At 50.1% G+C, this 11,941-nt stretch overlaps 4 protein-coding genes across 4 annotated transcripts; 2 read left to right on the top strand and 2 right to left on the bottom strand.

The window, feature by feature from the left end:
- Positions 1-284: 284 nt before the first annotated feature.
- Positions 285-2,501, bottom strand: NECHADRAFT_89238 (uncharacterized protein; the record flags this gene model as incomplete). Its single annotated transcript, XM_003039364.1, has 4 exons — positions 285-882; positions 920-1,710; positions 1,802-2,249; positions 2,308-2,501. 4 exons carry the CDS (start codon positions 2,499-2,501, stop codon positions 285-287), a joined length of 2,031 nt encoding a protein of 676 aa, XP_003039410.1.
- Positions 2,502-3,914: 1,413 nt separating this feature from the next.
- On the bottom strand, positions 3,915-5,630 carry NECHADRAFT_98368 (uncharacterized protein; the record flags this gene model as incomplete). Its single annotated transcript, XM_003039363.1, has 6 exons — positions 3,915-4,291; positions 4,355-4,632; positions 4,689-4,883; positions 4,935-5,088; positions 5,144-5,518; positions 5,564-5,630. The coding sequence occupies 6 exons, from the start codon at positions 5,628-5,630 to the stop codon at positions 3,915-3,917; spliced, it is 1,446 nt and encodes a 481-aa protein (XP_003039409.1).
- A 1,114-nt stretch (positions 5,631-6,744) lies between these two features.
- On the top strand, positions 6,745-7,958 carry NECHADRAFT_56229 (uncharacterized protein; the record flags this gene model as incomplete). Its single annotated transcript, XM_003039368.1, has 4 exons — positions 6,745-6,969; positions 7,039-7,624; positions 7,687-7,830; positions 7,897-7,958. The coding sequence occupies 4 exons, from the start codon at positions 6,745-6,747 to the stop codon at positions 7,956-7,958; spliced, it is 1,017 nt and encodes a 338-aa protein (XP_003039414.1).
- An 840-nt stretch (positions 7,959-8,798) lies between these two features.
- Positions 8,799-9,836, top strand: NECHADRAFT_56228 (uncharacterized protein; the record flags this gene model as incomplete). The annotated part of the gene is made up of 1 exon (XM_003039367.1): positions 8,799-9,836. One exon carries the CDS (start codon positions 8,799-8,801, stop codon positions 9,834-9,836), a length of 1,038 nt encoding a protein of 345 aa, XP_003039413.1.
- Between the last annotated feature and the right edge of the window lie 2,105 nt (positions 9,837-11,941).

The raw sequence follows: 11,941 nt of genomic DNA, 5'->3' as shown, positions 1-11,941 counted from the left end.
TATGTACGTTAAACAATAAGGTTAGGCATGCTAGTAAATGAATATATTCTCCTGCCTACCTTATTACATCTTAGATAAACCTAGTTCCTCGTAGTACAGAGCCTCCTTGCCCGATCCTCCATCCCTAGTACACATCGACGCATCGACGCCTCTACTACATATCCCAGACCACCACAAAATTATGTCCACGCAAAAGCCATACCCGCCCGGTCCGTATCAAGCAGCGAGGATGAGTTCCAGCTTTCCCTGGCATGCACAAATAAGGAGCCCGCCGCGTCTAGCTCCTAGGCGAAGACTCGCCGCAGTCTAGCTGGAAAATCCTCCTCCTGGGGCAACCGGCCGTTACTCAGACTCAAGTCCATTGATAATACCAGCCGAAGGTACAGATTTGGATTAGAGCTGAAAATGTCTGGCCACCCAAACGAGTCATTTGTTCCCGCATCCGTCGTAGGCTGTAAGCATTCTAGCTCAAGGAAGCCGGCAATATGTTGCACTGCGCGGATAACAAAATCGGCGCTGTCATACTGTCCGTAACATGTCTTGATAGTTTGGATGACAGCTTTTAAGCGCAAGTTCTTCTCCAGAATCTCAGAATTCGACGTCGCCGAGCCCGAGGATGTCGGCAACCCGGCGAGCTTAACATCCAACATGTGGAGAACCAGCGGCGTTGCGATGCACGCAACAGCACTGCTGGGAAGCCATCGGTCAAGGTTCATATGGTGCAGCGTCTGGAGTGACTGGGTCACTGATAGGGCAGCATCCTGAATCTCCCATTGGTTTTGAGATCCTGCTGGCCACCCGCTTGGAATGTAGTCGCACGGTAGACTGGTTTGGCTTGCCAGGCTTAGAGCCTCGTAATGACAGAGAGCAATCCATGATGAACTAAATCTCAGTCAGTCTTGCTTGTGAAGCTGTATACGAGTCAGGCTTTTCGTACTGGTAGTATATATAAATCAGGTTAATGTACAACGTTACCGAATAGTGAGGAACCTCGGTGTTATTCGACACTGCCAGCGTCTCTGTGCGTCTGCCGAGCAAGAAGTGAAGAGAAAAAGAGGTTTTCTTGTCCCATTCCCTTAATGAATTCTTGGTATCCGAGATTCTTGTTAATATTGCGGCCAGGTCTGGTCCATGTAGACGTTGCTTATCCATTGGGTAGACCAGCGTCAGGACATCAGTCAGAACGACACAAAGGTCGGCAAACCTCTCTAGAATACTATTTAGGCATGCCTTTGAGGTTTTACAGTATACTCTGCTATGCCGGATCTCGTTTTCTAGGTCCGCAGATCGTAGTGGTGCGTAGAAGGCAGAGTCAGTGTGCGCTGGATCGATCTGGGGTCGTCTCCTGAGACACAACGAGAGCACCCTGTCTCGGATGATGCAACACCACCATAGTCTTTTCAGAACGCTCTGAAGATCCGAATTGTCCGTTTCTATGGGTGCCGAGGAGGGCGCGTGCCAGGCTGCTTCTGCGATTTGAGCGTGTTGAATAGCGATGTTCAGCCAGGAGATGTTGACCTCTTTAATGCCGAGGTAGGTTGAAGAGGATCTGAAGGAGAGCAAGAGAGCGGCTTGTGCAATGCAAATCGACGATGACTCACTTCCGAAATCATACAGATGCTGCGAACAAGCATGAGCGGGTAGTACTGGAGTTTTGTAGAGAGAATCACCTTCGCCTTGCTGTAAAAACCAGCCTTTGCTTCCCTTAGACTTGAGAAACCAAGATTCTCGAGTGTTTCTAAAGGTACAAACTGCTCAATGTTTAGCCATAGTCCTTCGTGAAGTAGAATGGTGGACATACGTTGCAAGCTGCAAATAATAGCGCTTGGAAGACCAGCAGAGATATTTTCGGACCTGATGCATCTGCGGCCGCCCACCGTCGAGAATACACGTCCCAGAAAGATCGTTCATCTAGTAACGGGAGAAGAGGATGGACATGGAGGAAGTACTGTTGCACGATAGAATCCATGGTTTGCCGTCGCGGGACAAGAAGGCAGCCTTGTATGTCGAGAAAGTTTATCTCTTCGGAGGGCATGTTGGCAAGATTGCCGATACTGAGGAAGTGATAGTCCAGATAGAGCACTGAGTCTGCGGCCAGCTCTACGCAAAACGAGGGTTCGAAGGAGGTAGGGGTCGGGGGGTTGAGCGCATGCGGCGATGTCTCTGCGTCTGATGTGATCTCATCAGCATGTGGCGAGTGACCCCAAACCGACTTCTTCAACAGCCGGACCCTGTCCTTGAAGCCTCTGCTGAAGCCGGATATGTTAGCGTAGCCAGACCTCTGGGCGTTGGGAGAGGTACACTCACGCTCTTTTGGTGGAGGGCAGAGTTGTGCAGGTTTTGCCACGCAAACAGCAGTTCGTACATGGCCCATCTTTCTTCGAGACATCGCAGCGGACCTTTCTCTCACGGCAGCGTAAGCACGCCCAGGGTGCTTTCAGCCGTGGTCGGGAGGCCTTGAACTCGGATTGAGAGATGTCTCCCGGGCCGAGTGGCTCCATGATTGACACGCCCGTGGTAGTGTCCGTCGCGCAAGAGATCCTACCTAGAGGTATTGGACAATGTCACGAGCCCTTCAAATCGTCTGAACGGCCTGCAAAATAGTAAAGTTGGAACTCGTCTGACTTGGTGACTGCACGGCAATGGTAAAACGAGAAGAGGATCAAGGTCAACAAAGAATTATGTGGCGTTGCTGTCGATGGGCCCGCAATATCAGAGATATGGAGAAGAAGAAGAAAAAAAAAACAGGTTCTTGGTCATGGTTGAAGCAAGTCCCGGAGGGAGCCGCACTACTTAGAGTATGCTGTCGATGAGTGCAGTTGATGCGGTGGAGAGCCTGCAGAGGCTTCTTAGTGTGTCCTCGGATCCGTATATTCGCAAAAGTAACCTCGGATCCGTCAAAGATTGGTCAGTCGCCTCGACCCGCAGATCTTCACCACAGACATAACCACCTTACTGTCACATTGCTGCCATCTTTGGAGATATGCAGCATAATTGCAGTAAGCTAAATTTTGACAGGTCCGAGCTAGCGATGATCCTGTGTCTTGATTGGTATCTCGCTTCGAAGATCCAGCCGCAGCGGATTCTTGGGAACCAGGGTTTTTCGGAAGGCTAATCGGATCCCCTCCTTTCATTACCCGATTGCATTAGGCTACCCCGCAGTTTTGTCAAAGCGGTTTGCAGGGCGACTGGCTTCGGCCTACCGTACCTGAGCCGGATCCGACGTAGCAGACGAATATCCCTGTTCGCCCTTCCCTTAACTGTTGGGTTAGTTTTCACTCTGCTTGTTCGGCGAGCAGACGCGGAAGGGCTTGGATGTTCTTGAATCCCAGCCCTCCGTTGCCACCGTGGCCATTTTCCAGCCTCCCCCTTGCTCCCTGAGCATCGGTGTTCCAATACCAATCCACGTACTAGGAACAGCAGTACCCAGTCGCCCAAGGCTGATGCTCTAAGTCCACCGTGCTATACCCAACAAGATTGGTTGATTGGCATTGGGCTTGAGCCAGATTTGTAGACACGCCATGCGGACAACTCCCGACCTTACCTAGCATCCTACTAGGCCTGGTCCCACCAGTCAGAATTGAAAGAGCGCTTCCATTCCGTGATTGCAGATCGTTCGACTAAGTGATTTGATACAGCCCGCCGTCTAGGAGTAGGAATAGCATGAGTTGGGACGTCAATCACGCTCTGCTTTTCTAGCGAACAACATAGGGCACTCCTTAAAGTGCAGCTAAAATAGAGTAAAAAACAAGCTATAGTATTATTGGCTCTGAGAAAAGAAAGATATGAGCTGAAACTATCAGACATGCCAAGGTGAGAGCCCAACCTTTCAAGCCCGTTGTTTCAAGGCGACAAAAAGAATAACGAACCTAGCCGTGGGGCATATTCCGATCTGCCACCCTAAATACCGTTCCTCAAAGCGTATACCGGAATCCCTCTAGTCCTCCGATAATCTTACCACCGGCCGCAGCGCGCTTGTTCGCTCTGAAAAACTTGACATCTAGCGCTAGGGTGATGAGAATAATTAAGCTACTGGCGATCATCGCAGCGTAGATTCCTGGCCGATACCCAGGCGCATCCTGGCTGCGGAACACGGTACTACCAATGATACCTCCAATGCCCCCCGTCCCAACCAGGGTAGCCGAGCAGAGAGCTCTCTTCCATTGGCCGCGAATATTATTGGCTTGCCAGGTCAGGATGCAGGGGACATTGGCGTTGCAAGCCGTGGTGGTGACGAAGGCTCCAAAGTATCGTGCGCCCACGTTGGTAGCGAAGCCGAGCAGCGGCAGCCCTGCAGAAGCGAGTTAGCGCCAAGACCTCAGACGAGTTTCATAGGGAGCCGGGCGTCTCATACCAATGAGGAGCAGGCAGCCGTTGAACACGATAAACGGAGAACGAATTCGATACTTGTCGCTCAGGTACGCCATAGTGTACATGGCAACTCCTGCAGCGATGTACGGAGGCGCAATGAGGCATTGAGACACGGCGACACTGAATCCCAGACCATCTTTCAGGATCAACGGAAGAAAGTAAGCAATAGCGTATGTGTTGACGGTAGTGAGACCAAAGAGTGCGGCGAAGCCCCAGATCTTGAGGTCATAAGCATTTGCCATATACTCGCGGAGAGAAAAGCTACAGGGCCTAAATCAGCCACAAAGTCAGGGACAGGCGTTTCGGCAAGGGCCTACCGTTCAGCAGTGGCGTCCCCTCTGTCCAGTTCGATTCTTGCCACGATAAAGTCGGTCTCTCTCTTGCTCAGCTTGAGGCCCAAAACATGGCTCACAGCGTCGGGGAAGCCCAAGACGGTGAGGTAGGCGAAGCCAGCCACAACACAGGTGAGCACTCCCTGCAGGATGAAGATCCACCTCCACCCCGATATTCCGCTTTGTACAGTTATGGCGCTGGTCTCTTTGTCGACCACGACTCGGCCCCACCAGGAAGGACCGGCGCCATGACCATCCAGCTGCGAGAAGCCGAGAGCCAGGACGCCTGAGAACGCAGACATGGTTGTTCCGATGAGATAGAACACGGCGTTTCGTTTCTGGAGCTCGTATCTGGGATACCAACAACTGAGTAGGTATGCGCAACCTGAAGTCTGTCAGTTGCTGGCGGCGTGCGGCATCATCGCCTCATGTGTACTCACCTGGGAAGAATCCAGCCTCGCAAGCCCCAAGGATGAGCCGGAGGGGGATGAGCTCGCTCCAGTTCTTAACGAACCCACTCGCGATGGTTGCCAAACCCCAAACCAGCGTTGTAAGTGACAGAAAAAGGCGTGGTCCTACTTTCCGTAGGATGGCGGTCGACGGAGGCTGGAAAAGCACGTAGGGAATGAAGAACAGGAGCACGACGATAGAGTATCGGCTGCCCGTCATGACCAGATCCGTGCTCATGCCAGAAATCATCGCAATTCCAGTGTTGTTCCTATCCATGAGGGAGACACAGTAGAGGAATCCGAGCGTTGATACCAGGCGGACGTCAATGCGGCGGATTGTCCTCTTCTGCTCATCAGGAGTCAGAGCTTCGACCGCCGCAACGTAGGCAGCCTGGGCAGCATCGCCGTCACAGGAGGTTGCGAGCTCGAGCTGCTCGCCAGCAGCGACGTCTTTGCCGGGTGTATCGTATTTCGCCATCTTTTCAGACGTGCCCAGAGAGGTGAGTCGTAACTGCGACTATTTTATAATCTGCGGAGAGATGCTAAAGGCTTGAGGTAACGAGGCAGAGGTTAGGGTGCCGGGCAGCCTAGATATAGACAGCCCCATTCACTAGCAATCCAAGACATGCCAATGACTATCGGATCCGGATTCAGGCGTGAAGCGGCCTTGGGCTCTCTCGGTTCTGCCAAGTATTCACCTTCATCTTGCAACTGAGGGTTGCCCTTCCAGAGTGTTTTGTCCGCATCAAGTAGTCAAGATGCACATGGTTAGGTCCATGCCCTGCAACGTTCCTTGATAGCCCCTGTCATAATCCTGATGAATTTTCAGCTGCAAGAGATAAACATCGGATCCGGTGTCGCTTGCTCCATACTTGCCACCCCTGGAGCAGCTGAATTGCAACCCTTACAATGGTTCCTTACTTTACCCCGCAAAGTTCAACCCCATACCCCTCAAAAAACTACTGCAACTCCCCGGATTTGTGGCGTTCGCAACTTAACCGAGTACTACGATAGTTCCTCAGACAAGGATGGCGGCTTGATGAGGTCTGTGCGGAAACCACATCGGGCCAGGTGCTGCCCATTCCGCGATGACAGAAATAAGAAAGTAGGTGGCCCACCAGGAGGTTGGCCCAATCCAGTGTCAAGTTTTCCGCTTTGATGTCGGTCTCCATGATGAACTTGGAAGGCGGGGGACTGTTATCACCTCGGCGGAATTGCAGTTTCTAGAGGCGTATGCTTGAGACACTAGCTGGAAACCGACAAGTTTCTGCGATCAACAGGACGAGAGGCTTCGCATCGTATACGAGTTACTGAAAACATGACCCGAGTTCACTTGGGTGCGAGCCTTGGACGATATTGAAGCTCGGAACCGTGCCTTCCATGGTAGTCACGAAGCCCTCCTGAGAAGATCCGACATATTGACGGGCATGAAGAAGGATGAACATCTCGGGAAGAATGTTCTTCAGGAAAAGTATATTTATCCCCCAGGCCTCCCCCGAGAAATGCCCTCTACTCAAAAACCCACTTCGTCTCAAAGTGGTCCCCTTCTCCAGTCTGGATAACTGAGCTCTACCATCTCCATCTTCCTCACCATGTCCAATCTCCTTACACTCGCAGGCCTCGCGGGTCTTGTTGCGCATGGCGCGCTGGCAGCAAGCCTGGGTGCCTACAACGTCGATCCCAACAGCGTGTCCGTGTCTGGGATGTCCGCTGGAGGGTTCATGGCGGCTCAGCTCGGCGTTGCCTACTCCAGTACTTTCAAAACAGGCTTCGGTGTGTTTGCCGGTGGCCCCTACGACTGCGCTCGTAACCAACTGGTGAGACCTCTGACTTATACTCAGCACTTGCGCGCCGTGGGGCTATGCTAATGTTCGTCACTGAAACAGTACAGCACCTGCATGTCCAATCGGAACCCGTCCATCACGAAGCCAGTCGCCAACATGAACTCCTGGAGTGGGAGTCAAATTGACCCTGTCGCCAATCTGCAAGATCGCCAGATTTACATGCAGGTTGGATCTGCCGATACAACCGTGGGGCCGAAGCCCATGAATCAGCTCAAGGCGCAGTTGGCCAACTTTAATAATCCATCCAAGGTCTCCTTCGTCACCACCAGCGGCGCTGCTCACGTATTTCCAGCCGACTTTGATTCGACTGGCAACAACCAGTGCGGGCAAGCAGCGTCCCCCTACATCAGCAACTGTGGTTACGATGGTGCAGGTGAAGTGTTGAAGTGGATGTACGGTGATCTCACACCCAGGCAGAACGGACAGCTCTCTGGCAGTGTAGTATCCTTCTCCCAAACAGGCACCTATGGCGCCTCTGGAATGGACAGCACTGGATATCTCTACGTTCCACAGGCTTGCCAGAGTGGTTCCGCATGCAAACTGCATGTGGCTCTTCATGGATGCCTGCAGAGCTATGGCAATATCGGAAACAAGTTTATCAGCAACACAGGCTACAATAAATGGGCTGGTAAGTTAGACTTATTTTGCTGTTTCGTCTCTGGGCCGTTGGCTAAAATAACCTTGATACAGATACGAACAACATCATCATTCTCTACCCGCAAGCCAAGGCTGACTCTTCGATCCATGTAATCTGGAGTGGACTTTACCTTAGCAACCCTAATGCTTGCTTTGACTGGCTCGGTTGGTATGGTTCCAATGCTGATCAGAAGGGAGGTGAGTTACCTGAGTTTTGCCTGTTTGAGAAGATTTGTCCCACTGACGCATGATGTCATTTCGTAGGCGTTCAAATGGCGGCCATTGTCAACCAGGTGAACAAGATCACGAGTGGTTACTCGGGCTAGTGATCATGCCACTACTTCATCGGGAGGTTCCTCGGGTACTGCCAGACCAACGGCCTTCATCTACCAATTCGTTGGCTCTGCTACACTCGCTCTACTCGTGTTCAGGCAATAGGTTTAACTGGCTGGAATGGGAATCCATTGTACCTAGACTCCTTCCTTCGTCAGGCTGGAAATGACAATTTAAACTGCCGAGCAAATAAGAATGCGTATCTCATATCGGATTAGTCAAGGGTATATGACACTCTTTACTACCTAGTTTCGTGATAAACAAGCAGACAAAGGCCTACAGCAGAATGAAGGGACTTGATATTCCTTGGGACTCTAGACCCTGCCGTCGCCTTGGCCAACATTTCTTCCTCTGCTTTTTGTTGATCGTCATAAAGGCTCTAAAGACGGCATCGGTCACAAGAGCAAAGAACACAGTTATCAACGCATGACGGCATTAAACACCATTCCGTAAGCACTGTAAATTTCTTCTATTGCTGCCGAACTGCAGGAACATCATATGACTGCCGTGCGTCTCGAGGATTTTGTACCCAAAGACGGAACTCTCCATATTCATTCTCGGCTTGATCAATACGTGCGTCCGAACAAGCGGTTGGTCTGACAAAGATGCTGTCGGATCCGAATGCAGCGGGAAGAGTAATGCAGTCGGTATCAACGGAAACGTGCTTCGGATCCGATGGAGGATGCGGGATGGCATTGGCGAAGCAGTCAGGATCCTTCGTGTAGCCAGCTGCGCCAGGCGGGCGTGAAAATCCATTGACGGGTTATAAATATAAGCTTGGGAAGGATACCAGCCACCTCGCAGGACTCGAGAGGGAGCCTTGCTCATACACAATGCCCCAACCCACGCCCCTCACGTCTTGCCCGGAATGTTTCGACCCGTCAACAATCCCCTCCGAATCCAGGGCGTTCAATCAAAAGCTGATTGAACTTGCTCTCAGTGCTCCCAAGTGGACGGAAGTGGGAGCTGCCGAGTATCGGCGTCTACGCGCGGCTGGGAAAACTGTTCTCCCTGGTCCAACTCTCCTGGCATCCGCAACCGCGTTCCAGATACCTTCGCGCGACCCGGATCGCCCTATTCCATGCCGACTCCTCAGGCCGCAGAACAACAAGCCTTTGTGTGCCGTTTTCATGCACATCCATGGTGGCGGGTGGGTGCTGCAGGACGAAACATACCAAGACCCGAGGCTACAGGCCATAGCTGATGACCACGGCCTGCTCTGCATCTCGGTCGGCTACCGGCTCGCACCTGAGCATCCTTTCCCCGCGGGACCCGAGGATTGTTACGATGCTGCAGAATGGCTCGTAGCCAACGCTGAGGAAATCCTTGGGGCGCCACTGGGTTTCATCGGTGGGGAGTCTGCCGGCGCGCATTTGTCGATGCTCACAACTATCCATTTGCTACAGCATGATAAGGTTGAATTCTCCAGCTTTCGCCTCAGAGGCATTATGCTTCATTTTGGCTGTTATAGCGTGGACTGGACGCCGAGAGTCTATTCATACCGCCGAGGACAATCCTGTCTCGTTCTGGACCGGGACAGTGTGACTGACTTCCGGGAGGCATTCCTACCAGACTGTCCGCCCGAGACGCTGAAGGATCCTCGCGTTAGCCCTCTCTATGCGGATCTGGAGAGCTTGAGAGGAAGGCTACCCTCGGCTCTCTTTACGTGCGGCACTGAGGACTGCCTCCTGGACGATACGTTGTTCATGAACTCCAAATGGTTGGTGGCAGGTGGCGAGTCGGTCCTTTGTATTATACCGGGTGCGCCGCATGGTTATATTATGTTCCCCCGACACTTGGTTGGGAGCGGTGCTGAGGCAGGAATGCGGGCTGTTGATGATTTCCTGGCAGTAAGAACCAAGATTGATTAATGTTAAGGTTGTATGACTAAGATGGTCTGATCTGCTGATAGCTAGGAGGTAGATACTATATAAGGAGCTATGCTTCTCTTAGACATATAAAACTTAGACCTTTTAATAATATAATACCTTCTACTCCCGTAGTATTACTTTATTAGATTATAAGCCTAGAGGGCATTATCTTCCTCTAACTGTAAAAGCTAAATATATTTTATTTTTTATTTTCCCTAGATAATATAAGAAGTTAAATAACTTCTTTTTATTATATATAAATATTTAGCTTAACTAACGTACTTAATAAGCGAGTGCACCACTTGTATTTTTACCTAAAAAGGCAAAATTAAAAAAATCCTTAAAATTCGAAATATAGCTTAAATTAAGTAAGACTTTAATATAGTATTTATTACATAATATGTAGTTTTATATTATTTTCTAAAGAACTCTAAGAAAATTCCTTATAGGTGTCGGATACGAGGGTGGTCCGTCAAGATGAATAATGATCTCAAGATAGAGAAGAACAGATTATTGATTGATTCAACTCTCCCTGCTCGTCTTCGTCCTTCCTCGTCCTCATTATATTCGACGAGACGAGGCTATGATACGAGACCTGCCGGACCTGCAACAGATCTGTAACACCACTCTGACTCTTATGGTGCACTCTTGTGACAATCTGGGTAGAGGCATATGCAACAGTTCTTCGTTCTCCCTCGTTGTCTTTGTATCTGAGGGGGCAAGGCCAAGATACTAGACCTGCTGATCCTACAACAGATCTATAACGCTGTTCTGACAATTAAGGTATCATGGGGTGACATCTTCCCTTAAGGTGGCTGCCTATGTAACATCATCATACATGCCATTTCTCCAACAGCACTCGCATATTATGACGGTCAAGGTTCCCAACGTAGTAAACCATAACCTAATTGGTTTATATTAGCAATTATAACGGGGCGTAATACTAAGCATAGGGTAGCGAATCATATCTAATAATATTAAGTATTCTTAAGTAATTAAGTTATATTAAAAGCTAGAGAGCTATCTAGGTAGGGAAGTAAGAATAAGCGAAGCTATATATATTATTCTAATTTGCTTAGTTGATTATAGTCGAATGCGCTCTTATTCGACCTATTTGACTATTTAAGGTTAAGGTTTTACTTTTGATCAAATATAGTCGAACTCGTTCCTATTCGACCCGTTCGACCACATACTATTTCCACCGGGGTCTATTTATTCTATTCCGAGCTCTAATGTTTTCTGTTCGTATCCTGGTTGATCTTCCTACTCGTAACAAATCTAGAATACTTCTAGAAGGTCTCAGGGCTTTTAGCTTTACCCTATATCTCTCTTACTCTCTTTTTATCCTTATCTCCTTTTTATCTCTCTTTTATTCTCTTTTCTAGCTATATCTCTTATATCTCTTCTCTATCCCTTTTTATCTTACTTCCTAGCTATATCTCTTATGTCTCTCTTTATCCCCCTTTCCTAGCTTTATCTTTTATCCCTTATTAAGTCTCTTTTTTATACCTTAGAAAAATCTCCCCTCTTTAGTCTATAAGCTATACTTTTAGCTAGAAGAAACCCTCTGGGCAGGTTAGCTTAGATAGTAAATACTAACCCTATCCTAACCCTAAGCGAAAGCGCGTCTTCTTGCAGGCTTTGAGTAGCCCTTGCGCCTGCGTCTCCGAGATCGTACGCGGCCGCTTACCCTGGAGCAGCTGGTCGATCCCAAACAGAGACCGCCAGCTTTGCGACGCTCGGTGGGCATGGTGAAGTGAATTTGTCATAGTCAAGGTCGTGCTCCCGGCGTAGGCGTGGTTGAGTGTCCGGTAACTATGGTTGCTCATCCCGGCAAGATATGCGAGGTCCGCCTCGTCCTCCCTTCGATCTGCCGGAGGAGGGCGTCACGCGTCCCCGCCAGTATCTCGCTGTTCCTCCCGTCTATCATCCACGAACCACCGTAGTCGTCTAGACCCAGATCATCATGTAGCCTCCACGCCTCAATCAGGGCAATATCCTTCATGCCGAATAGTAGCTCATCATACAGAAGCGAGTATGCCTGACGGAATTCCGACACGACCAGCTGCGACACCTGTTCCATGTGCAACTTCGTTCCCATGTAG

This window comes from Fusarium vanettenii, assembly GCF_000151355.1.
Source record: "Fusarium vanettenii 77-13-4 unplaced genomic scaffold NECHAsca_112_unmapped, whole genome shotgun sequence".
Classification (NCBI taxonomy): Eukaryota; Fungi; Ascomycota; class Sordariomycetes; order Hypocreales; family Nectriaceae; genus Fusarium; species Fusarium vanettenii.
The sequence above is the reverse complement of the archived record's forward strand: the minus strand, read 5'-3'. Positions and strand labels throughout refer to the sequence as shown.